Source organism: Odontesthes bonariensis, chromosome 12 (genome assembly GCF_027942865.1).
Source record: "Odontesthes bonariensis isolate fOdoBon6 chromosome 12, fOdoBon6.hap1, whole genome shotgun sequence".
NCBI lineage: Eukaryota > Metazoa > Chordata > Actinopteri > Atheriniformes > Atherinopsidae > Odontesthes > Odontesthes bonariensis.
In genome coordinates, this window is record NC_134517.1 from 9,139,816 (window position 1) to 9,166,042 (window position 26,227).

General features: G+C 39.8%; 1 protein-coding gene across 1 annotated transcript in view; it reads right to left on the reverse strand.

Annotated features, from left to right (window-relative positions):
* Nucleotides 1-26,227, reverse strand: part of tmeff2a (transmembrane protein with EGF-like and two follistatin-like domains 2a) — a 155,878-nt gene that overhangs the window by 82,905 nt on the left and 46,746 nt on the right. The window contains exon 3 of the mRNA XM_075479065.1: nt 17,173-17,302. Coding sequence (XP_075335180.1) covers nt 17,173-17,302 — 130 coding nt within the window. The remainder of the gene's footprint in view (nt 1-17,172; nt 17,303-26,227) is intronic.

Genomic DNA, 26,227 nt, shown 5'->3' on the forward strand with positions numbered 1-26,227 from the left:
TCAAAAGAAAAACTTGGTTACATAAAAAGCAATAAGTATTTCGTGAGTAAAAATGATGTTCAAATCGTTTAAAATTGCAAACTGAATGAACAGAGGCTTGGGGTCCCTTTGTACAATATAAATTTAAATAATGATTGAGTTTGTGGATGATATATTTTTGGTATAATTTTGGCCTTCCTTTGTAATATATATATTTATATATATCTTTGTATGTTTGTAATATCATATTTCTTTTGGCTTGTTAACAGTGACTGCTGACATGTTCTTCTCAAATTTATTTATCTTTATATATATATTTCACATTTATTATTTAGACATTTATTATTATTAGTATTATTAGTAGTAGTCGTATTATTATTATTATTATTATTATTATTATTATTATTATTATTATTATTATTATTAATGTTGTTGTTGTTGTCTAATGCACAATCATGGTAAATATTTATAATTTTTTGAGCTACTTGGCTAATTTGAATTTCCCCCTTTGGGGGATGAATAAAGTATTTTTCTATTCTATTTCTATTCTAATATGATTATACTGAATTTCACATTTGTTAAACAAACAACCTATACTATAATTAATACAGCTAGTCACAAAACGAATCAACACAGTGGCTTTTGAATAAATAATCTAAGATATAAATATGCACATAAATCATTGTTGAACTACAGCTGAAAGACCGATGGAGAGCAAATCCTGCAGAAAAGCCAAAGAAAGTGATCTCAGTTCCCCTCTCAGTACAAATGTTGAACCTCTTTACCATGTGTAATGAAATTCAGCTCTGTACTTTTTGAAAAGAAGCTCAAATAACAACCATTCTATGGAGGAATCAAATGTAAAACAACTGTCTTAGTTGGCTTGTGAAGTACGTATTAAAATTCCTCTGACTACTCTCAGCCTGATTTGGTGAAGATGTTGTCTTGGGACAAATGCAGTAAGTAATAGTCTAACAATAAGAGGTGTGTAGTGTATCTTACACTGAAACACTGTCTGAAAACAAGCTGGCTTAACAGAAATGTCATAGTGGGGCCATTTTCAGTGCACCTGCAACATAATGAATGAAAGAGATGGGCAGCAGGCAAAAGCACAAATAATGAAACATACTATTCTCATTCATGTGCTCTTGAAACGCCACCCTTGTCCTCTGGGCTCCATATAAATCATTGAAAACACAACACCATGAAAACCTGACAAAAAATACTTTGTTGTATTTTGATACACTTTAAATGTGTTCCAATTTAAATGTGTTACAATGGGAAGTTCATTCAGTGTGATCTAAGCCTGTGACCACTGTGATCTTTGTGTTCATGTTAGCTTGGAAATAATCAGCAATCAGGCTTTGGAAGTATTTAAAGACACAAGGATTTTAATATGATGCATAAAGAAAAAATATATGATATACTGCGTCATTCCCAGCTCTACTGTCAAATTATAAGATCATTTGCAGCATTGAGCATGTTAACACTGTTTCACCAAAAGGTCAAACTTCCTTGTGTTGTATTTGTCCTTTGAAGTAACGTTCAGATGACACACAGCAAGGCTGGCCTCCTCATCAGAGGCAGATGTCAAAAATTGCAGCCATTGTTCACCTTACATAAAAGCAGAATTATGATAATGAGAGACGGCTTGAGAAGAGAGTGTCAGAAGTGTAATCGTGTTCATTCAAGAATGGCTTTTCTTCGTGTCAAATCATGGTTGGACTCAAGATTTCTAAGATGGCAATGCATAGCATTTTAAGGAGGCTTGATAAAAAAATAAATAAAAAAATACATTGTATAAGAAGGAACTGAAACAATATTATGGTCATTTTAGGACTACCTGATGCCTGTGGGCAGACATATATGAGCGTTTCAGTATTAAACATTCCTGTTTACAGCTGGATCACAGTTTGAATTTTGTGGCAATAACATGGGGGTGTATGTAAAGTAGCTAACAAGAAAGGGAATGATTCTAAAATGGGTCAACAAAACAGTTTGGGGGTTAGGTACTGCAGAATGGACTTGGAAACTTGCACCAGCTGAACTCCATCCTCACCAAAGAGAAGCAGCATCTTTTTTTTCCTCACTCTGGTTTGCATCTTTTGTAAAGAAGGACTCAAACCGCAGTAGGATGATCACCTCAAACGCACTCAAAAACCACTTAGAGATCATGAGGACATGGAATGTTCGCTAACATGACCTTTACTCCAGAGGCGCCATGATCCCAACGTAATAGATCAGATATTTCTTTTGAAATCTCTGTGTTTAAATTTTTGCAGAAATTGACTTGATTTGTATGAAATTCCAAAAGATCAGAAGTGCTACGTCTTCACAACAATCTTTAGGAAGTAGGGCCAAGCATAAATAGAAACAGTATTTCTTAAAAAAAAAAAAAAAAAGAAGAAATTTCCACAGAACATCTTTAATGCTGGGAACAGAGAAAAAAAAATCTAATTTAACCTTCAACAACACCTCCTCCCCCCTGCCTTCAACCCTTTAAAACCTGCAGAATTTTATTGACCTCGGAGCATGTTGGACGCTAAATGTGCAGTGTTTCATGAAAAGGCTTAGCTTCACGGACCAGGATGAAGTCAGAAGGGGTTCATGGAAGATCAATAAAAACCTTTAGTGTCTGTAAAGGGCAGAGGTTTGAGGAGAAATAAGACCAGCACCAAAAAAAAAAAAAAAGAAACAAAAGTAAAAGTAGATGCGCACCGGCTTATTTTTTTACCTGCATGTCTGCTGAATGAGGGGTCAAAGAGAGGTGACACCACACAGTTTTTTTCTATTCATGTTTTTGTCATAATCTCTGGAGACTGAATGAGGGCGAAGAAAAGGAGTAGATCAGTTGATGATTAAAGTTTATGTTCGTTTTATAGCAATGGATCAGAAGAGTAGACAAGCCAAAGGAGAAAAGCTTCTAGGGGGAGCAGTTATTAACCTTACTGAGTCCATACTGCACTGGCTCACATCACCCCCGACTTATATATGAACACACTTTTACAGCATCTACTGCATGTATTGAAAAATAAACTGTTGGTATTTTGTAGGGTTGGGCGAGTTAACTCTCTATTATCGCGTTAACTTGTTAATTATTTAACGCCGATACATATTTTATAGCGCATTAATGCAGGTTTTATTTATTTATTTAAAATTTAGAAAAAAAAAAATTTGGGGGGCTTTTGTGTGGATAGGAATAGTGCATAGTTTGGATAGGAAAGTTCAGAGAGACAGGAAGCAGGGGGCAGAGAGAGGGGGAACGACAGACAGCACAGGGCCGTCCGATGCGAGACTCGAACTCGGACCAGCTGCAGCGAGAACTATAGCCTCTTGTACATGGGGCGCCTGCTCAACCCACTACGCCACGGACCACCCCGACCTATTATTTATATCATTATTGTAAAAGTCTGTTGCTCACAGGCTTTTCTTTTGTAAAAGTCTGTTGCTGTCTGCTGCAGAACCGGAAAAGAAAGTAATCTGCGGATCCACCAAACATGGAGAAGGGTACGGAACTTTTACTCGGCCATTTTCATTTTAAAGTTCTTCCAGACGGCGGAGTCGACAGAACCAAAGTCATCTGTAAACTCTGCCAAGTTGAATTGTCTTCTCAGCGTAGTAGTTCCAGTCTAAAATATCACTTAAAGGCAAAACACACAACTGATAGCAGCAAGTCATTCAAGGAAACAGACAGTGGAGCGAGGCTTCTACATAAAAACTACAGAAAGATGCTGATGTTAAAAGTGTGTTTGCACAACAAATGTAATGCCACTTTCATTCATATGGCAGCACATTTATTCTTCACATTTGAATGAAGAACAGCTTCTTCCCCAGAGCTGTCTGCCTTTTGAACTCTGCTCCCAAATCTCTCAATACAGATGTATATATTACCACTGCACTTTAATCCGTATATTTATTTGTATTTCATTGCACTATCTGTAATTATTAATCTGTAAAAATGCACTATTTATTTATTGCTGCTATTTGCACTTCTGGTGAGATGCCAAAAACTACTTTTCGTTATGCTATATGTGTAATGACAATAAAGCTGAATCTCATCTCATTTAAAATCAAACTAAATGCTAAAAGCTATACACTACTTTTAAATTCATTTTGGATTTTGCGATTAATCGTGATTAATCAAGGAAATCTTGTGATTAATTAGATTAAAAATACCAATATACTGGTTTGTTTCTGGGCACTGATCATTGGACTACTTCATTTTTTAGAGAACCGTAGAATCAATCAAACATCTTACTGAACATATGCCATGAACTGCCCTGCCAGTGACAGGTGGAAATTGTCTTTCTTAAACCTTCTTTGATATTCAGGGTCTGCAGTCTTTTCGCTTGTCCTCATGCCAAGGGCTAAATAGATTTTGAAGGCCTTTAGAAAAAGAAGGGCCTAATAAGGAAATGAAATACAAATTATTTGTAAAAAAGCATTCCACTGAAAATCGTTAACAAGTCATCACAGACTGGGCGCTGATGTAAATGCTGCCCGAGAGCAGATTGCTTTCTTAGAGAAAAAAAAAAAATGGTTCCATGATCACCAAATTTCATCACAAGATCTGTAGGTAACTCTTCAGCCGTTGCTGTCAAACTGCATGAGTCTGCAATCCCATAGAAATGATATAAAAGGAACTTGCATGAGGGGAGTGCCAGGAGAAAGCCTTTCGTGCTCATACCACCTGTGTGGCCTGGTGGTAGAAACGGTATACGTTAGGATAGCACTGCTGCCTCAGAGAATGGGCAGCCTATCGATTAAAATGACCGCTAAGGCTGTCACTCCCTCTGACAAAAAAGGGGGAGACAACATCAGAACAAATAGGACAAAACAAAATAGACAGTATTTGACGTAGCACAAACAAAGGTGAAAAAAATCTAAGTGCTTATAGTATACATTATCTGTTGCAGTCGGTGAGTTTAACAAGAATGCTTTAGTTATGATACACTAATGACAGGAACAATTCTATTAATTCTAATAAAACTAATAGTAATCCTAATAATTTCATCATAGTTTTCAATCATTACCATTATTATTGCCATACTAATAAGCATGAAATAGTCAGTAGATATAAATGGATAAGCTGACACATTAATCTGCAATGTATTAGAATGTTTTGGAGGTTACTGGTGGTATTTTCGGTGATGACGTTTTTTTTCCCTTAGAAGTACTGAACGTGAATTTGTGTGTATATTAGCTTAAATTTCACAGGTGGTGAAGTAGTACTTATGTTTGGTGTTCAGTACCTGTCAAGCTGATTATTTCAACTGGTGCTGGACACTAATCCTCAATACGACTTGACCACATGTGAAAACCAGTTTCAAATGCATTTGAAACAAACATGCAACTCTTCTAATCTATTCTAATGTCGCTTATCTGCGGCACCTTCACTGCCTTGCTTGGACGGCAAGCTCTAAGACACTTCCCAACAGCTCCTCTCAGATTTTTTTAGAGTCCTGATGGTCCTGTTAGGATGGCTTTTCTTGCTAATGTTAATTAGACTTATTTTACTAAGAAGTTACCAGGGCATGCATCGGGTCAAACTCTTATAGGAATGCCCTCGGCAGGATCACAAGGCAAACTATTTCCAACAGTCTGAGGATTTTGGTCCGTATAGCCTATGTTTTGTTACATTTACAGATTACAATATTTCAGTTCAAACAGGTCATCTGAATTTCAGAATTTCCCCCATTCGAGCAGATGTGACGGCCCTGATCAAAACAACCTATCACATCAAAGATTGCTTAAATTTTTTTTTGGAGGCCATCTGTCTGAAAGTTGAAGTTGAACTGGAAGGGAAACTTTAATAAGATAATCATCCTCAGCTCATTGGCAAACCCACTTAGCACAGGCTCAGAAAGAGGACATGAAAGAGTTTAAACCACAGGTTTGAATTCCACTGAATGCTCGAGTGGGGACACGAAATGTGCAGCGCATGCAGGAAAAGCCTCAAATTCACTTTTTTCGCATGTTGTGATATTTAACTTTTTATTTACAAAACTAAAGTTCAAGCATGGATCTGCTTTCCTCAAGTTCTTTCTAAACCTTTGACATGATGTTACATCAAAGCCTTACTTCACAGGAACATTTTCAACCCTGCAGGATATGGAGGTTTTTAATCTAGTGACCACAGGGGTCGGTGGATGGCACGATTCAGAGAGTGCATTTACTGCCTTACTGACCAAATAGTGTGAAGTACACTTCATGAGGCGAGGCAGAAAGTGCGGTTGAGACATCACATAGACCTCACAAACCTCACTTTTATCTTAAAACATGTTTTGTTCGAGTTGGCTGCCTAAAACTCAAACATTTCCATAATCCATATTTAATTTGATCAAACCTCTATCTTTCATAATGCATCAAACACCAAATATAAAGCAATTTTCTGTGGCATTTATTCATGACTAAAAACACTTATATTATGCTTTATTCACTCTCTTCTAATTGAATATTGTATATTGGAGGCAGCTCAAAGAAATCCATAAACACAGACATTCTTCTCATCTTTGTTGTATAATCATGCATTCCTTTGGGTATATGTCACTCATGTCACGCAGATAAGGGAGGGAGAGGGCTTAGAGAATGACATATTCACTATAGATCCAGATAAAAGACAAATATTTTTGTTGCTGAATTTAGACAATCCGATATTCAAATTGGAGCCTGATGGCACTGTGTCTCCGGCCCAAAAGTCCTTGCTGTGTGAAGCTCATCTGGACTTTTCTAACCTCAAAGTAAAACAAAAGGCGAAAAGAATTCCTTGTGAATGATAACATATTAGATTATTCTTACTTAATGTAACTGTTATATGATATTGGCTTACATCCTTTGTGTTTTTTTGTGGCGTATTGCGGAATTCTCCCCTTCTCCTGTGAGATTAAACTGACACCATCGTACCGATTCCAAACGGTCTCCTGATAACCCAGTGAGAGCTTCTTAAATCATCAGCCAAACATATGGCTCCTGTCATCTGTCAGCGCTGAGGAACTGCAGTCCCACAAAGCAGTGATTAAACACGCCATCAACATTTCAACAATGTCTCAGTTAAACCCATCTCACCTTCCCACTTAATGACTTCCTGAAAGTATTGCTCCTCTCTCCGTGAAGTGAGTTGGAAAATGCCATCCTAGCGCTTGCCTTCGCTTAACTCTCTCCTTTGGGGAAAAAAAAAAAAAAAGACTGCTGGACTTGTTTCGCTTCGCTAAGCTAATACTTAACTGTTCCTCTGCATGCTGGGGTAGCACTTGGTGTGATAGGAAAGTGATGCCATCCTGCGCTAATCAGCTATGTGCTGCTGAGAACTCTTCTTTCAAATGACTTTTTAAATGGGAGATTCCTTGTCTGTTGCTGTCATGAAATTAATTTCCTCTGGTACAATAAAAGTTCCCCTTTCTAAAACATCACAAGTTTTCTGCAATATGTGCCTCTGTGATACGTGCAGTCATGTTTGTACATGCCTCAGTGTCATAGCCTAGCATGAGAGTGGCACCTCAGCAGGCCTCCTGTTTACTGTTTAGAGTAACAGCAGACTCTAACGTCTGGTCTCCTGGCCTTGGCAGCATGTAAGAGGTTTCATGAGAGCACGGGAAGTAGCTGGGGAAAGATGCACAAAAAGAGACATTGCAAGATCTGTCGTCCTTGTCAAGATTTACATTTACTAGGAAATTTAAATAACAGAACGAGACTCTTTAATTGGTAAATATAATTCCAGTTCAGTGACTGACAACCGTGGCTGTTGTGGGCTTTACTTAGAAAGAAAAAGAAAAGAAAAAAGAAATGCTTGTTCAACAACTCATAAGAACATGATTAAAAAGCAGCTTCAGTCGACTAGAAAACAAAGTTGATATGAAGCATCATGTACAGCATATAATTAAGAATGACACTGTTATTCATAATCACAGGCAACAACAAAGTGGCTCTTTGAAAAAAAAAAGACATTCATTTAGATTCAGAAAAGATCAACAAATCAAGTTATTATAACTAAAATGAATTTCCTGCCTATACCAGACTGTTGTCTCCCCAAATCAACATGTGGGTTGTTTGGTCATGCAGGCAACAAGGACCTATAATCACGTTAAAGGAATAAGCAACCCCTAGTGGTCTTGAGAGCAACTACATGTGAAGAGTCATAATGTTGTTGTTAAAAGAATGTACTTGGGCCCTAATCATCATCATTTTTTAGCCTCAGCCTCGTGATGTTATTGTCGAAGTCTCAAATTGGCATAACTGACACCAAAATGGTGCCGGTGGCACAGTCTGTGCTCATTCTCTGCTATTTGTGCTCTTCATCCGGCTGCTCATTTTTACTTCCCTTTTCCCAAGCTGCCAAACTCCCCTCATTCTTAATTCTTTTGTCATGACTCTGGTCTAATCATCTTCTAGCCTGATACTTTTTGAGCCAATCAGTCTGATTCCTGTTTTTTTAAAACTCGTGTCTTCAGGCTGACTTTGGCACAAACCTGCCTCCTCCCATCTCCTCCTCTTCCTGATACCAGAGGAGACTCATCTGAGGCATTTGTCCCCCACCATCTCTGCTCATCCACCTCCAACGTCTAGACTAGAAGGTCATATCTTTTACCCTTCCTTCAATCATGTCATCAGTCTGATTATCAAATAAAATTGTTTCCTATTCTCTTGTACATCAATGCATATTGTTACATAATAAATTGATCTCTCTTTATTGAAATATTACCATATAAACTGAACTGGACTGTCACCAAAGTGTTTTGTATCCGGCTGTAAACTCCTGTTTCACAGTTGAATGTTCTGCATGTGACTGCACACCAACCCTCAACCTCAAGCTGCCAAAGCGTCCCGAAACGTACCCTCACTCTGTTTCAGCCCCTCTCCTCCCATCCTTGATCATCCTCAGGTATACTCATTAATGAGTTATTTGAAAAGATTATGCTGTGGTCTTTGTTAGTTAAGAGAAAATCACAATAGTAATGTCCACCTTAGCTTGTCGGTGCATCTTTCAGCTCTTTGTTTGATGAGGCTCAACTTTCTTTTTTTTTTCCTGTTCCATCTAACTGCTCTCATCATTGTAATTTCCATCAGGAGCAGATGGCTCTTTTCAACTATAAAGCTCTGATAAACACAGTAATGCGACGGCACAAAACAGTGAACACACTGGAGCATTTAGCAGCTAAAAAGGCAGAAACTTGGCTTTGGATTTATTGGAAGCAAAATCTGAATTGAAAAAAGTGTGAATGTTTAAGTTCCATTCGTCGGGTCACAAACGTTTCTACATGGATGCTAGATATAGAGTAAGAAGAGCTTTCAAACATAACGTGCCGATGAGAAATGTGGGGAAACTTCCAAAAAAGTCCATCCATTTTCTACAGCTGCTCAACCCAACTCAGGGTCGTGGGGCTGGAGCCTATCCCAGGTGTCATTGGGTGAGAGGCAGGGTACGCGCTGGACAGGTCGCCAGTCCATCACAGAGTGTTATGAAAAAAGTTGCAAAAAAAATGCAAAAAACAACAGTTCTCTTTCTATTTCTCCCCATGAAATTTGTTTAATAATATCTCTTACCATAGCAAGGGAAACAAGTACCACCCACAGGAAAGCTGACATATCACTAATATACTGTGCACTCTTACTGCTAATGGGGTTTTTGGGGGATAGACATGGAAAGCAGGACAGCCAGAGAGTGACAAAGAAACGGATGGAAAAAAAACAAAAAACTGTTTTGTTACAGAGAGTGTACAGTAGCTGGCACCCGTGCACGGTGTGCCCCACCTCTCGCTCAATGGCAGCAGGGATAGGCTCCAGACCCCCTGTGACCCTGAATTGGATTAAGCAGGTATAGAAAATAGATGGATGGATGGATGTACTGTAAAGACGCTGTAAAGATGTACTGATGGCGCTTGCATCCTCGACTTGCTTGTACAGGTGGTATAAACAGAAAAGAGCTAAAAAAAGCAGAGTGTAAACACTGCAGAAGTAGTTGCCTTCCATGCTTTTCCACATGAAAGACTTGTGTTTAACACTCAGTGGGGTTACATGGCACTGAAACTATCAGATAATTGGCTAAATTACAATAAGATTGAGTTATTAAGTGCATGTAGACACCTTAATCTGACAAGAAATTGAATCGAATCGTGTTACTCGCGATCCGATTAAGACCCCGAGATAACTCGGTTGAAAGTCAAAATAAATGTGCTTGCAGACGGTGAAGCACGTGGTGAATTAGACTTTGCGTTCTGCGCATGCTCGAGATTTTTTCCCGGGGTCGTGAACCGGAAGTTGGAAGAGACGATATTACTGTTGTAGTCGCAACAGAAAGAAAAACAGTGATGGAGTGATGGAGAATGCGCCGTTTTGCATTGCGTTTGTGCAACAAGCAGCTCATCACAAACGAAATGTAGAGGGACGTACCTTCATCTTGCTCTTCATTCGCCATTTTCTCGAATACCTGAGTTTGATGTTGTTGTTGAAGGGGTCAACCGGAAGTGGCTCTATTAGCAATAGTTGAAATGGGTACAGCGCCACCTATCGTATCGGAGTATGACATGCTTTGTGCCTCTGTTCCGATTCATTCACCGCCATATATTCAAGGATAATTACCATTGCTCAACTCATATTGTAATTTAGCCAATTATCCGATCCTTTCAGTGCCACACTGGAAAAAAATCAAAGTCTTACCAAGTATATTTGTCTCATTTCTAGTCAAAATATCTCATTACACTTGATATAAGACACAACTGCCTAACAAGTTCTATTTCAGCCAGATATAGGGACTTGTTTTAATACAATACATCTTGAATATCTTGTTAAGTGAAAAAGTCTTGAAAACATCTTGTTTTGAGTCATATTTCACATGAAACAAGCTTTTTTTGACATTTGAAGAGGTTTTTAAGCTAATTTCAAGATCACTTTTATCTCAAAAGTCCTAAATATCACATCTTATTTCAAGAAATCTTGACAAGCCGATTTTCACTAGTTCCATTGGCAGATTTTATTTGCTTATTTCAAGCAAAAATGTCTTGTATTTGCTGTTTTTTTAACTTATTTTTGGAGGGGCATTTTTTCCAGTGCCATGTAACAGCACTGAGTAATATGAGACAGCTCCTGTCCATTCAGGAGGATCTTAGGGACAGGAGCTAAGTTTGAACTATATTGAGGGAAAGCAGCCTGAGATGAAGTTGGCATGAACTAAGGGGTCACAACATTAATGGCACAAAGACTAGTCTGAAATAAATCCGAGGATGAAAGGGAGCCTAATCAAACTTCATGCTTACTGTGTGGAATCATTTTTATGTCACTTCAAAATGAACCAGCCTCTGTAACACATTTTTTTAAATGCAATTGCAACAGCCAGTACTTAAATTGTATGGCAGCAATTGGACACAAACTGGGCTGATGGTGACCTATTAATGTTAGAGAAACATAATTGAGGTAAATGCTGGAACACATTTTTCAAATCTGTATTAAGCGCTACAGGAGCACGGAGAGGAAAAGTGATCAGTAAAAACAACAGGAGCTGTGTTGCATTAGAGAACTAAGGCAGGGAATGTGGCTATTGCACAACTTTTTGTAAAATTCCTACGTGGTCTTCTGTGAACCATCAAAAGTATTTTACTGTTTGTCATAAGATTATGTTGTGGGTAGTTTTAGGAAATGTCCCTGAATAATCTACACGGTAATGTGTACTTGTTAAAAAATACAACGTTGGTTTATGCATTTTGATATTGGTGCCTAGTGATTCACGTCACGTTGCATGAAAGCTCTCCTTCTTTGTTATCTGTTCTCAGAAGCTTCATATATAAACCCTGCTGGGCATCAAAACTTCTCAACCTGTGTATTTTCACAGATAAAATTTCTCTTTATTCTATTATCTTTTTTCCTGGGCCACTGCTACATAAATGTTGCATTTTGCACAGTCATCTCTCTGTAAAGAGTTGAATTCAAATTCTTTTGGAAAAGTAATTTGTTTATCTCAGGGGATCACTGCATTATTTAAATATTAACAGAGTTGAATTAGGTTTTTTTGTGTGTTTCACACCAAAATTATTCTTGCTCTTTTTTCCATTGCTTCAGGCCACAGATATGAGAGGGATGTTGAAATGCAGAAAGCATTTTTTTTTTTTTTTTCCATTCCCAGGGACCGGAAATTTGTTTACTGTGACTTGGTTCTGAATTACTGCCAGAATAAAGTGTACTTCTAAATGTACTGGAGCTCTTCTGTTTGTCAAAACGACTGCACCACAACAACATCCTTGTTCGAATTCTGAATTAGGTTCTCAAAAGCACCGTTTGTGTGAAAGAAAGGGACCTTTATCCTTTTCCTTTTCAAAAGATACAGAAATTCATATCACACACACTGGCTTACACTCATCACATGTCTTCAATAGGACCTCACACAGGGCCAACAAACAAGCAATTTAGACGGGGGCTGGATATTTCATGTGACTGTACACAGACTTGTTTTCTGAAACACACACACACACACACACCACTGCTGTTACTCCATGAACATTTTCCACCACAGTCTCCACATGTTCCCTCTGCTGAGCTGTGCCCATTCAAGGGTCCTGTAATGGACCTCTGCAGGCAGCTTGTCAGAGAGGGTAACTGAGTCAGCTACTGCCTAACTTCAGCAAGCATCCCTATCTTGGCTTAAGCAGTGATTCACAAAGCTTTAAAAAAAAAAAACACAGCCAGCACTTCCTTGCCAGTGGATTCGCTCAGTCAAAACTAAGCATGTCATTCAGAAAATGATTCACTAATTGGAACATTCTTCTGTGGGTGTTGCTCATGTTTTTTCTAATCTTATCCTTTTAAACTTGTCATCAACGATTGAATAGATTACATTGGGCAAAACTAGTTACACATGCTCTGCTTAGATAAAATGCAAAGAGGAGAAGAAGCTAAACTTTGGCACTGTATGTGCATATAATATTTTATAGACTCCTACTGTGATGAAAAGCTATATAAATGTAGAGATGTGATACAGCAGACATATTGCCAGAGGTTTAATCAGAGTGCAGTTTTTTTAATTTCATTATTTACGCCATGGTACACATCTGGCACTGGGTGTTAAAGGATTGTGACTTGTTCATTGAATGGACACGTAAGGACTTGATGTGGATCTTATGGCGTGTTTCCACTATGCAGTCCGGTACGGGTCGGGTCGGAACGGTTCGCTTATTTCAGTGTTTCCATTACCACGAAAGCGTACCGATCCGTACCGTACCGTTACCATGGAACCCGTTACCATTCTTGTAACCCTTCTGCTTGGGGTACCGAGCACACAGGACTGGTTCCAGGCTCTGCTCTCCGTTGTTGGTGAGGAGGCTGTGCAGCGGGAGCTCGATGGTGCTGTGCTAAACGAAAATGTTTTCCAGCTGATTGCCGCAAATATGGCAGAGAGTGGTTTCAACCGGACCGCGAGCCAGTGTCGCATTAAGCTGAAGAAGCTTGGAGGTGGTTCCAGATTATGGATGTTACTTGTTATTTGCTGTTATTTGCCATTTACGCTTTGGCACGCACTCCGCCCACCCCTGAGGGTCCCCTTTGTACAGTGGGAACGCAAGCTGACCCCAAAGCGACCCGACCCGTACCGGACTGCATAGTGGAAACGAGGCTTTACTTTCACTTTGCCAACTGCTCATGGGTTCATTCTCAAATGTTTGCCTGGCTGGAATCTTTTATTTGAGATCATACTACAGAGCAGTTTTGATTTCTTGTGACCTGAAGTTCTTTTGCCTACCAATGTGGAACACACTTATTGTAAGTCGCTTTGGATAAAAGCGTCTGCAAAATGACCGTAATGTAATGCTGTCCTGAAGACTACGATTGGGGAAATGCTGATATAGACCAAGAAGTGTAATCAAAAATAGCACCGCACACTCTACGCAGCTCTTTTGCTCTCCACAACATGGCTAATGGAGTGCCTGACCTTATCCAGCAGAAAACACCCACTCAGCTGCTTAAACACCAAACTATATCAGCAAACAGTAATACCAATCAGGTGTGATTATAACACTAAATCCTTTTTTTCTTTTTAGACTAGAAAGATGAAAATAATGGGGGATGCCATCAATGTAACTGGCTCTAAAAAAATCAGAATTGACGACACTGGTATTTCCTGCACAGGATAATCTAAAACAAGGTACAGTGTAGTTGAACATATTGTCTGTATACACATGGAAAGTGCTATCTTCCACTGACCAGAGACAGTTGAATAAATAGACATTACTGTTTGAAGCAAGTATGCATTAATGCATCACATTTGAGGAGTTTCAAATACCAAAAAAACATGCACTCTTCACCCATATAGAGTTAAAACTCCCATATTTGCATTCAAGCATTACATCGCTGAAGTGACTGTTTCCTTTGTTTTCTGCTCTTGAATTGATCTTTTTGGTGTTGGCATGTTAATTTTTGTAAAGTAAAATAAGAAAGAGACAGGACTGATCAAGTGTCACATATGATTACAGGAATAAGTAAATGCCAGTATACCTCCCTTGAAAGTGGAGATTTTGGGTGACACAATAAGTTCTGTACTATGGAGAATCTTAAGCAACAAATAAGAAAATGTCACCTCCCTACAAGGGAAAAAAACTTATGCAACAGTTCTATCTATACAGCAGCCAACTGCAAAACAGATTATATACTATAAGCCAAGGAACTAAGGCAGCCACTACCAGCCTACAGCATCTAAAACCCCTCAAATGTTGCATTAGTGCTATGTTTTTGGCAGCTCCATGTCAACACGTTTTTCTCAAAAACATATCCGTATTTAAAACCATTTATCATTCCTTCATTTCGTATACATTTCCAAGGCCCTGCTGATGAAAACCTTTGTATGACACTTCCAACATCATCCTTCATCATCCTTCACTGTGGGGATGAGGTTCTCTCGGCAATAAGAGAATTTCTGGGATTGAACCACATGCGGCGTTTATTATTGTGGCAAAAAAAAAATCAGTTTTCATTTGACCTCATCCGAGTGCTTTCTTATCCCACATACCTTTTGGAGCACTCCCAATCCAAATGATTTTTTTAATCCTTTAAAGCGATGTCTTTTTTTTCCTGGCTAGGTTCTTTGCAAAGCGTAAAGCTTAAAGTTGCCCTTTGAACGGACACTCCAATCTCCGTTTTGGAGCATTTGGCGTCTTTTTTTACCTAGTGATGGATGTTCCCCTTGCCTGGTCCATGACTTTTGGTGGTCTGACCTTTCTTGGCAGATGTTGTTGTTTTATTTAATCTAAATATGCTCTTAGGGATCCATCCATCCATCCATTTTCTATACCCGCTGGATCCGTCGGTCGGGTCGCGGGGGGGCTGGAGCCTATTCCAGCGGTCATCGGGCGAGAGGCAGGGTACATCCTGGACAGGTCGCCAGTCCACTCTTAGGGATATTCAGAGTTTTTAACATCTTTTTGAGAACCCAATCCTAATCTGTATTTATCAAGAACTTTGTCTCTAACCTGTTGGAGAAGTTTTTGATCATCACTCAGTGGGGTTACATGGCACTGAAAGGATCAGATAATTGGCTAAATTACAATAAGATTGAGTTATTAAGTGCGTGTAGACACCTTAATCTGACAAGAAATTGGGTCGAATCGAGTTACTCGCGATCCGATTAAGACCCCGAGATAACTCGGTTGAAAGTCAAAATAAACGTGCTTGCAGACGGGTGAAGCACGTGGTGAATTAGACTTTGCGTTCTGCGCATGCTCGAGATTTTTTCCGGGAGTCGGGAACCGGAAGTCGGAAGAGACGATATTACTGTTGTAGTCGCCGTTGGAAAGAAAAAGACCGCGATGAACTTCTGTTGGTCCATTAATTAAAATACAAAAGCATCTCCATTTAAATTACATGTTGTCACACACAAAATAGCTTTAAAGAAAGCACACAAGAAGCACGCTAGCTATCAATGGTGAGTCCATCCAGCCACAGTAGCAGCTCTGGGAGCCCGTACTGCAAGCACCGGTTTTGAGTCAATGCTCTATTCTAAAGAATTCTTTAGAAGCATTTTTTACATTATCATTCACTCCTGTTGTGGAGATTGACTCATTCTAAATATTTCTTATAAATATATCTTTGTTAAATGGAACTATTTAGCGAATAGAATGGTACTCATCAGTGTAAGCTTCCTGATTTAATTAATCTGCGGATAAAAAAATGAAAACAAAATGTTGATTCATTACTGCCGAGCTTTCACAATTCTGTAGCTAAGAGACCAAAGTCTCATTGGCTGCTGTCCTTTCTGCCTCTGAAGACAGAGATGCTGCTAATGTCTTGCTTTTAATTTGGCCCAATAAAACTTGCTAACATGTTCCAAACGACCACTATCCTGTTGCACATAGCGTTTTTAGGACAGTATCATCTCCAATTAGAATTACAAATGTGTGGCCTTGTGAGATTGATGCAAATGTCATTGGTGCTATTTTCAAACTAAAAATGCCACTTTGGACAATTCAGTTAATCCCTCTTTTAATAAGAAAAAAAAGACAAAAAGAAAAAAGAAAACTCAGTCATCAATATGATGCATGATTCAGTCAATTTTCTCCTTTGTCGAGCATACCTCCTAGCATCAGTGTTACAGTAACCACCTATGACAATCCGGTGGGTATTTACATTCTATGTCATCAGACATCCATTTGAACAACATGAGGAGATGTCTTTACTTTTTCTAAATAAACTGCATATTCAACACCGTCTGCTCAGCGCACTCTCGTCCTTACAGTCTCTTCATTTTCAGGTGAGGACACAACATAGCTTTGATGAGGAATCTTCATTGCTTCGACTATAAAGCCAAACTGTCATTTTGTTGGGTTGAGTTATATAAAAGTTAAGAAATTGTGATTGCTTGCCAACTATAGATTTTTTTCTGTTGTAATGTTATTGAGGTAAAGCATATTCTCATAGCCACTGAATCGCATGTCTTGGGGGCCTAATAATGTATCAAAGAGTGGAATATGCAAGGTTGAATATTGTACATTGTTAAAATTGGATTGGGTTTGGATTTTTAGCTGCATGTCTGCTAACATGTGGAGGGAGCAGGAATATTACTGCTTTCCTTCAGTATCATCTTTAGTATTTTCTGCCCACTCAAGTTTGTCTGTGCTTCTGTTTGGGATGTACTGCAGGGGTGTATAGATATCAAGCTCCTCGGCATGTGTGTGTTTGCTTGTGAACTTGTCTGTGTCAGTGCCATGATGTAAACGTACATACCAGCAGGACAATCGCCTTCTGAGACAATAAGTATTTCAGACTGCTGCTTGCAGGCGTCCCTGCGCAGGAAACACTCGTTCTGGTAGTTCTTATTGTTGGAGCCACACACTGGGGCATAGTCATTGTTGCACTGCAGGGAGAGGGGGGGAGAAGAGGAGAGACAGGTGAAGAGGGAGGCATAGAAATGGGAGGAAGTCAAAATGCAGTAATCAGGAAAACAGTGTGTGTTTAACTGAAACTGATTGTCAAAACTGTGAATGGTTGTTTTTTTTTAGTAGCACAGGTGCGGTTTTAACAGTTGTCATTCAAAAGCAGAAGAAAGGATTCAAAGCTAATACCTGTTTTAGCTGGACTTAGTCCTGTTTTAGAGACAGTGGATTAGCTGATAAAACACTTTGATTACAGCTTTCACAGATTTAATTCATAAAAGAGGCTACTTAATGACTTGAGTTATGGCACAAAAACAAGCCCATGCCTATGGAGCAGGTTGAAACTTAAAGCCAGTCACTGTAACTTCACATGGAGGTTTGGAATAGGATTTTTGTCTGGGTCAAGTGTTCTTGTTCAGCAGCAGCTGGAACAGTTTTCTGCCAACCTGAACAGGACAAAGCAGGTATATGAAAGAGCAGATGTAGATTAAAGCATTCCAAAGACTATGTTTCTCCATGTTTGATGTACCTCATCAAACCCGGAAATCAAATAAGTCACCATGGAATCTGTCTTTCTGTTTGTTGAATGGCTCTTTAAATCTGTGGCGTCTGGCAGACAAACATATTCAAACATTTGGTGAAACTAATGTAATGTACATGATGTTTTCTTTGTGAAACGTCAGTGGAACCCCAGCTAATGATAGCAAGAATCCTAAAATATCTGAAGGAAAGAGACATGATTTAGTTAGATTTTTATGCTCTTTCATATAGCTCACTTGCTCTGTTATACAGTCATAAAACCCTTCCTGAGTCTGGTTCTGCCAGAGGTTTCTTCCTGTTAAAAGGGAGTCGTTTCTCTCCACAGTCGCCTCAGGCACGCTCAGGACGGGAGATTGGACTGAAGACAGGTTTCGGTGCAATCTGTTGGTTTTCCTTAGCTTGGAAATTGTTTTTGAATGGGCTCTATATGAATGAATTGGATTATTTTGAAAATAATTATGATTACAATGAATTGAATTCCAATTGGCTTGAATTGGACTATACTATTTAAGTGCCTTGAGATGACATTTGTTGTATTTGGCGCTATATAAATAAAATTGAATTGAATTGAATTGAATTGAATTGAATAGAATAAATATACATGGACACAGATCAAATAGAATACCAGCTTTATTTTCCATGTAAATAATATAATTAGAGTTAATTGTGAGCTGTGGACAGTGAGCAACCTACTGTGATAATCCAGGAACTGCTCAATTTCCTTCATGGCCTTAAAAAAAGAATAAAGGTCGGAAACTATCAATAATTTTAAAAAGTTAGTCCCGGCAGTACTTCAGATCAGAGCGCACATCAATCTTTCAAGAGTAGAAACAGGAGATACAGTGCGTCTCAGCATCAGCTGTTCCTCAACACTCCACAGTGACATCTGCTTTGTTCTCAGTGTGAACATGATTTCTTTTTCAATGGGGAAAAAGAGCCAATATCCACTTACAGGCTCCATAAGGGCTATTTGACCCCATATGAAGAAGTAGAGTGGTGGGTGTGGCATTTGATGATGTGACCTCTGCTTTCACCTGATCTAAACCCAGCTGAGAAGGTCTTTGGATGAGTTGGAGTGCAGAGTGAAAGGAAAGCCCCAAAGCAAGTGCTTCGTATATGTGGGAGCTTCCAAGACAGTTGAACAGCCTCCAGGACACCTCATGTCACTGTGTAAGAAAATGCCAAAAGGGTTCTGAGCAAAAAGCACAAAAAAGCCTTCTTGATGATGATAAAACAAGAAAACACTTTTTTCCCCCCTTTCTACACGACTCAAACCATCTTCAGTGTTGTTACACAATGTAGAGAATGACTTACCCTAAATGGCACCGCTCATTTTGTAGGGAGTTATAGTTATAGTCAGGACATACAAGTTGTGAAAGATCTTCAGGCAGCTAAATTCAAAGCCTGGAGGAAAACGTTTATGTTTTCATTTAGACTTTCGTACTTCAGCAGCAAAGATTTTAATGGTCATATTCAGACTGCATACTTTAGAAAAATGACTGCCATCTCCTGCTGCTCTCCTCTTGTTGCTCCACTGGAGCAATGGGAGGTTAAGTGACTTGCTCAAGGGCACTCAGCAAAATAGCAGTTAAGGTACAGAAGAACATTACTCATTCATATCCCCACATGGTTTGTTGGCTACGGAGCAAGTCAAGATTTTTCAGATGACTGATGGCACTCGAGGGCTGAATCTTAGTTTTCATTTTTTTTAGGGAAAGGGTTGTGGAAGAGAGATATTCATTTGATTCCTTATTGATTTGCCACTGCTACATCGAAGGAATAACAAATGTGATTATTCAGTTGAAAAAATATCATCAACCGTTCCCTGGGAAGAAGGAGTGGCCATAGGAGGCTGCAGAGAAATTGTTGCTCTGTAGACAGGGAACATAACCTGATCACATTTAAAAGGCCCAAATATTGTGTGGAAATATGTTGCTGTTAGGTTGGATAGCACAACGACAAGGGTCGCACTGGATAATCCCCACAGGAGTGAAGCAAAGAAGCCTTTGTCTGGAATCTTTTCTCCCTGAAAGCAATCATCTGTCGGTGTCCTGGCATGAAACTGTCTCACAAAAGGACACACGGGTGTAAGCATTAACACATGTATGTTTGCAGACACATGACATTCAAACATTTTCTAAGATAATCCTGAGACAATCAAAAACAATTAACAAATGCTTGGCTGTGAACAAAACCTGATAATACTTTGTTCTTCTTTTTGGGTTTTTTTCCACTAACACAATTGCCACTGCCCCTTCCACTAGTTGAGTCTGGCAGATGGTGATGACACAACATAAAGGAGGGATTAATTGCAGACAGTCACCTTGGTGAAACATTGATGTTTCATGTTTCTAGAGGCTGCAATTAATCTCAGTGTCATCAAATGACTTTAAGAAGCTGAACATTTAAGTCAAAACACAACAGTTTTCCACGCTCTTGGCAAGGTTGCTTTGGTGCCTAAACCTAAACTTGCCCAACTATGAATGATAATAAAAATATAAATTCAATGAGAAAGAAAGAACAATGAGCCTGAAAAACTAATGATGTTGTGAGGCCTACTGGCTTAATCCTCTGCCACCCCTACAACCTAAACACTAGCTTGTTTGCCACTTGATTCAGCATACGCATGGTGCCAGAGTATAAACATATTGATTAAATGTTTAAATAACTATCGAAAGGGCAATGTGAGAAAGACTGAGACCTTACTTAGCTTCAAGAAATATCTAATGGCACCATCTCATGCTTGTGACTGGTTAAACTGCCTGCTTAGAAGCAGTCGGCCTCAAAGAGCAGAAGATCACAACATTACAACAAAGAAAATGTGACTTAAATGAAAGACAGGAAAAAATATACATTCAGAACTAAATGTAGGTTAGATTACATGTTTAAATTGAGTAGGAGGATCATATATTTGCTTTTTCCCAGTCAATTGCCAAGCAAATTTGAAAATCTGCTTTTCCAGCAATGTTTGAAGCTTAGCTTAGCATTAAGGTTCATAATGATGGTGTATAAGTGGAAGCCATTAGAGTCTGAATTCTCCTATCTCTCCATTCGAGTCTTTTGAATGTGAATGACCTGGAAAGGATTGAAAACTCTTATATGAATGCATAAAGAGCATTTTACATTGCTAGCTTAAATAGCTAGCTTTGTGTGAATAGCGTCTGAGCTGATACCCTCAAGGAAGAGGCGAAAATAACCATGGCATCGATTGAGGAACCTAGAAGCATAACAATGATCAAGTGTGAACACTGTTTTTAACAAGCTGAGAGGAGTAAGGATGGCTGAATACAAAGACAGTAAAAGGAGGAGGAGTATGGGAGGGGAAGAGAAACCACACATTGGCTCTTGATCAAAGGGACTGGGATGCAGGAAGGAATAAGGCTGTAGAAAAGACGAGAGGAAAAACGATGAGTAAAATTAGGCTAACAGGGAGAAAAGTCAGTGGAAATGAATGAGGCCAAAAGAGAAGGAGTCTGAGGGGTAATGAGAGTGGAGGAAAATACAGAAGGAAGATGCAGACGGGCAGAAAGAGAGACAGAGAGACAGAGCCCTGGCTCAAGAAACTTGGCACCATTAAAGAGAACCACAGCGCCTGAAGAAATGGAGGCATACATGGAGAAAAAAAAAGATAGAATAAAATAAGAGAGGAAGAAACGGGGACAGACTGAGAGAAAGAGAAGGATAGAAAATCCCCTTAAAGGAGTGTATGAAAAAAATGGCAACTCCACAAAGGCGCTTGGAATAGCTTACTGCAGGGCTCGTGCTTTTTTATGCCATCCCCTATCATTCCTCTCTTCCTCCCCTTCCTCAGTCTCGCACTCTCTCCCATCTGGCTTGGGCTGTCCTTAACCTGGGGACTCTCACTTTATGCCAGGTGTGATGCAACAGAAGGGAAAGCTGCCCAGCAGAACCCTGCGGGTGTCTTTTAAGAGTGCCTTCTTCTCTGCGAAAACTCCCCCAACCCATCTCTTGATCTCACGCAGTATTTGGCTCTCACCCCTGCGGAAGGGAGAGGAGTTTGGGGGATTTTAAACCTCTGTCTCTCTTCGAGGAGGTGCAAGACGGAGGAAGCTGCTGTGTGCAAATTACAGACTCTCCGAGATATGCTTAGATGTGGGCTTAGAGGTGCATCGCACGTACCTCACAGCACATAGGAACCATAGGCGTCTCTTTGTACTGTAAGGGAGACAGACCGTATGTAAAACAGGGAGAGAACAGAAACAGAATCTCAAACATAAAATAAGACGGAAAAAAGATATGAACGACTGAACTTTCTCTTCTTCTATGAAATGTTCAACTCATGTTCAACTATTCATAAAGAGTTGGCATTTATCCGACTTCTGACGACTGATGCCAGCGAGAGGAGCTAGCTAAGGTTACGGACTTCAAACTTTTCTTCTCCAAGTAGCGTTTCGGTGCACGGATCATCTTTTGACAGCACATGACCGAAAACAGAGGCAAAAGACGTTCCTGTTACAAACCCCGCAGCTTTGATTCCTGAACCCCTTGATAACTGGCAACGTGTGATGTCGGCAGTCTGGAAAAACAAGCTCTGGCAGCTGTTGCACTTTACTGTTGGTCCGCCAGTCTGTCAGCTAAATGGAAATAAAAAAAAAGCAGAGAGGTGTGTCTGAAAGCTGTATTTTAGGGAGGATTGGAATGGGGAGTTGTAGATGAGAAGAGGTCGATGAGACAGAAGGAGAGAAAATTTGATCCTACACAGTTCTCTGCAGACTGTGAAGTTGGTAGCGGCCAGGGCCATATGGCATGGCCTTATGCCCGCTGGCTCAGGCATTGCAAAAGTCGAAGACAAAGCCTTGTAGCTCAGTTCCGGCGAAACCTTGACGGTTATGTGACATCTAAACATAAGAATATAAACACAGCACACGCGTGTGTTCTATTTTCATTAACTCATTCACTCTCTATGGGACCCTATTTTTAAGTATGAACAACAACTGGTGTATGATGGGTCAAGAAGTCCTCAAGGAGAACCAAAGCTTGATCCTATTGAGACAAAACATGATTGTTTTTGTACCGGTTCGAGTTATGGGTAAGGAGTGACGAGAGGTTAGGGAGAGACATGAAATACTTGGGATTGAATTTATAGTTTGGGTTAAACCATCCACCGTTAATGGGATTAGAAACAGAGTACTAATAAGGATAGCTGACCAGATACTGTGTGTGGGACAGAGTTCTAATTTTAGATTAGATAGGCTTAGTGACAGGAAATATGGAGGGATATGGGTATCTATGCACACAACCACACCTAAGAGTACATATTATCCATTTCCACTCCTCTGAGTTTCCCCGTATTTTACAAGACTTGTGCTTATATTAATAACTGTTTCTTTTGTCTTTCCACTCGTTCTGTTTCTTTTTCCTTTTGGAAACACAAATCTAATTTCCACAAACCTCCTGCAGGGGCTGCTGTGGCTCTGCCTACCCTCAGCTCTCTTCATCCAGCTTCCAAATGCTAAGCTTTGGGAAAGCAGCCAGGACCTGTTGTCTGCCTACCTGCCTAGGATTCTGCACACACACACACACACACACACACACACACACACACACACACATGCGGGCAAAGTACTTTGTGGGGGAAAAAAAAAGGCATCTGCTCCTTACCAGGTCATAACACACAACAACCCGGCAAAGCAAGCAGAACCATCATAATTCATTCAGTGCTCCTGTAACAGCAGCCAGCGTTGACTTCACAGAGCGTCCAACGAATCTGCTGCTTGACAGGGGTGGAACAAAGACAGGTGGTGGAGGGAGAAAGGGAGACAGAAGGCAGAATGAAACATAGGTATGGGACGAAGGATGCAAGGGAAATGATGAGATTAAGGAGGTAAAGACAAAGGAGAAATAAAAGCAGAGATAAATAAGGAGTGAAGGGGTACAGCAGAAGAGGGAAAAGGATTACTGTGAAACTGATGGGGGTCGAGGGACGCTTGGATAATAGCAGTGACGGAAAAGAGGAAACGAGGAGGTGAGGGAGTGGCAGGGAATATGCACAGCAGAAACCATGTGAGTGGGAGACAAAGGAAAAGAGAGATGCAAAGCGAAGGTAGGTGCACGCAGCGGTGCGTGACTGTGGAGCGGAGGGAAGGAGCGTGCCAATACGAGAGGCTGCAAAATGCAGCAGGAACAAACATGACTGGCTATCAGCATCAATAAGCAGGAAAACAAATGACACATCCCTCCATCCAGCGGCGCTCCCCTCCGTCCAACCCACGCAGGCTCCACATATGTGAAAACGATCATTGTTCCAAACAACAATTAGTCACATATTGTGAATCCTGAACACAGAAGTTGCACAGAGGTGCGTGTGGACTGCAGCATGCAGCAGGACGTTACCGAAGTGAGACACACACGGTGCAAAATCTGATGATTAGCTGAATGCAATAAAGGAAAGTTACACTTTTTTACTCACAACATTTTCTCATTTTAAGAAGTGCAAAGATTTTTCTAATTAAAAAAAAAAATCTTAGATTTGAATAAATGATAAATAGAACTATAAGTTACAACTCCAACAGCAAAGGCATGTCCATTGGACAGCTGATAGATATGACAGTGTGATAACATGTTGAGTCTCCATAGGGTCTCCTAAACTCGTCTTTTGAGCTACTATTCTGATCAATTTCAACTTTGTGGCTTAAATCACTTATCAAACGACCTTTTTAAAATAATCAAAAACTCAATTTTGTGTGGAGCTGTCACACAGAATTTAATTACTCAAATTTACCCAATGGTGTTGCTGAAACAAAAACTGCTAATTCAACAAAGACACAGATTACAGTCATAACTGTAGCAGAATTAAATAGGAAAACCAAAAGGTTTTACTGCAGAGGAGAAAGGTACACATGTTTAAGGCCTTAATGCTTAAAAGTACTTTTCTTGCTTTTCATCTCTTTTATGTTTTAGCGTGGCTCATCATGTTGTCTGCACAGCCGAAGGTTTTAAACACAACACAGCTGTCTTTGACACAAACGGTTAGAGGAATGTGTCTGCGTTTGTGATGTCCAATGCAGACACACAGAGCAGAACATGCAAGCTCAGGCAAATATTATGGCTCATTGTTTTTGTGAGACGCATAAAGTAAACCTTAAAATTCCCTTTCAAAAGCTCTGATTTTTGTAAATACCAAAAGATTCATCATCCGGAGCTCAACGTTCATGCCATCATAAACACAATCAGGACCTAAGGAAGAAAATTATTCCAGCCAGCACAATAACATCACTCATCTTCATTCTACCCTTTCTAACAAGTTTGAGTTTTATTCAGTGTAATAAATGAATCCAAATAACTAAACATCTTGATACAAAATAATATCAGTTATTGGTTGTTGCTCCTACAGTGTGGATGGATTGTAAGAAAGTGTTCCGTGTTGGGTTATTTTATCTGTTAAATGCACCGCTGGGCCTGATAGGTCAACTTTTCTGCATTACTTTCATGGAGTTGGGTCAATTTTAGCGATGGTGACCGCAGTGCACACAAGACGGCCATATTCCAAATTCATGTAGCTTCATCTATCTACACGGTCGCTTTGCTAGGATAGCAGTCTCCTCTTTCAAGTGGGCACTTAGTAGTTTCATGAGCTTGCACTGTTCACAGTTCACTGTCAGAATCTCTTTACTTATCAGGAAATAAGGAAAAGTCACCTGGCACCTCAAGTATAATTCACACTTACTCAAAGGTTTTGTTTGACAGTTTTTCCACACACAGTTCTGCACTACGTATAAAACAGAACAGAGTGTGAACAATTTGCGGGCGGAACAGCAAAGTCTCAAGCGGTGGTGAAAATGTCTGGACTATACCGGATTCCGTAAGCACCACATTACAAAGCACTGAGTGTCGGAAATAAAGTTTTCATTCTAGTTACTATACTACATCTATGAAAAATCACAACTTTCATCCTTAAAATTAAATGACGTTTTTCACATGACTGCAGTTTCACTATTTTTCGTGTAATTTCTTCCCCCATCTAGTGGTGCAATTTTATTTTGCAAAGTCGAATGAATTTGCTCTCTAGCGCCTCGCGTTTTCAAATGTGCGTTGCAACTTCTTGAACTACGGCAGGCGGTACGTGTAAAGATTCTCTTTTTCGCTTTTTTGGCGACGAGGATCCCTTCTCCTCTGGCGTGGCATAACTATGGTCTTCCATTGCGAACAAAAGTGCAGGCCGTTCAGGCTGGTTTATACCAGAGAATGTCTAATGGCGTGGACTGGCTCTGTTTATACCTGCGTGCAAACGTGATGTCAAAATGACGTAATTTCCGCTTGCAGGCCTGGCATTGGGGAAAACGCGATTCCGAGTGCTTTATGTCCGTCTCGGCACTTCGTCGTGTTTCATAGACCGGAAGGACATG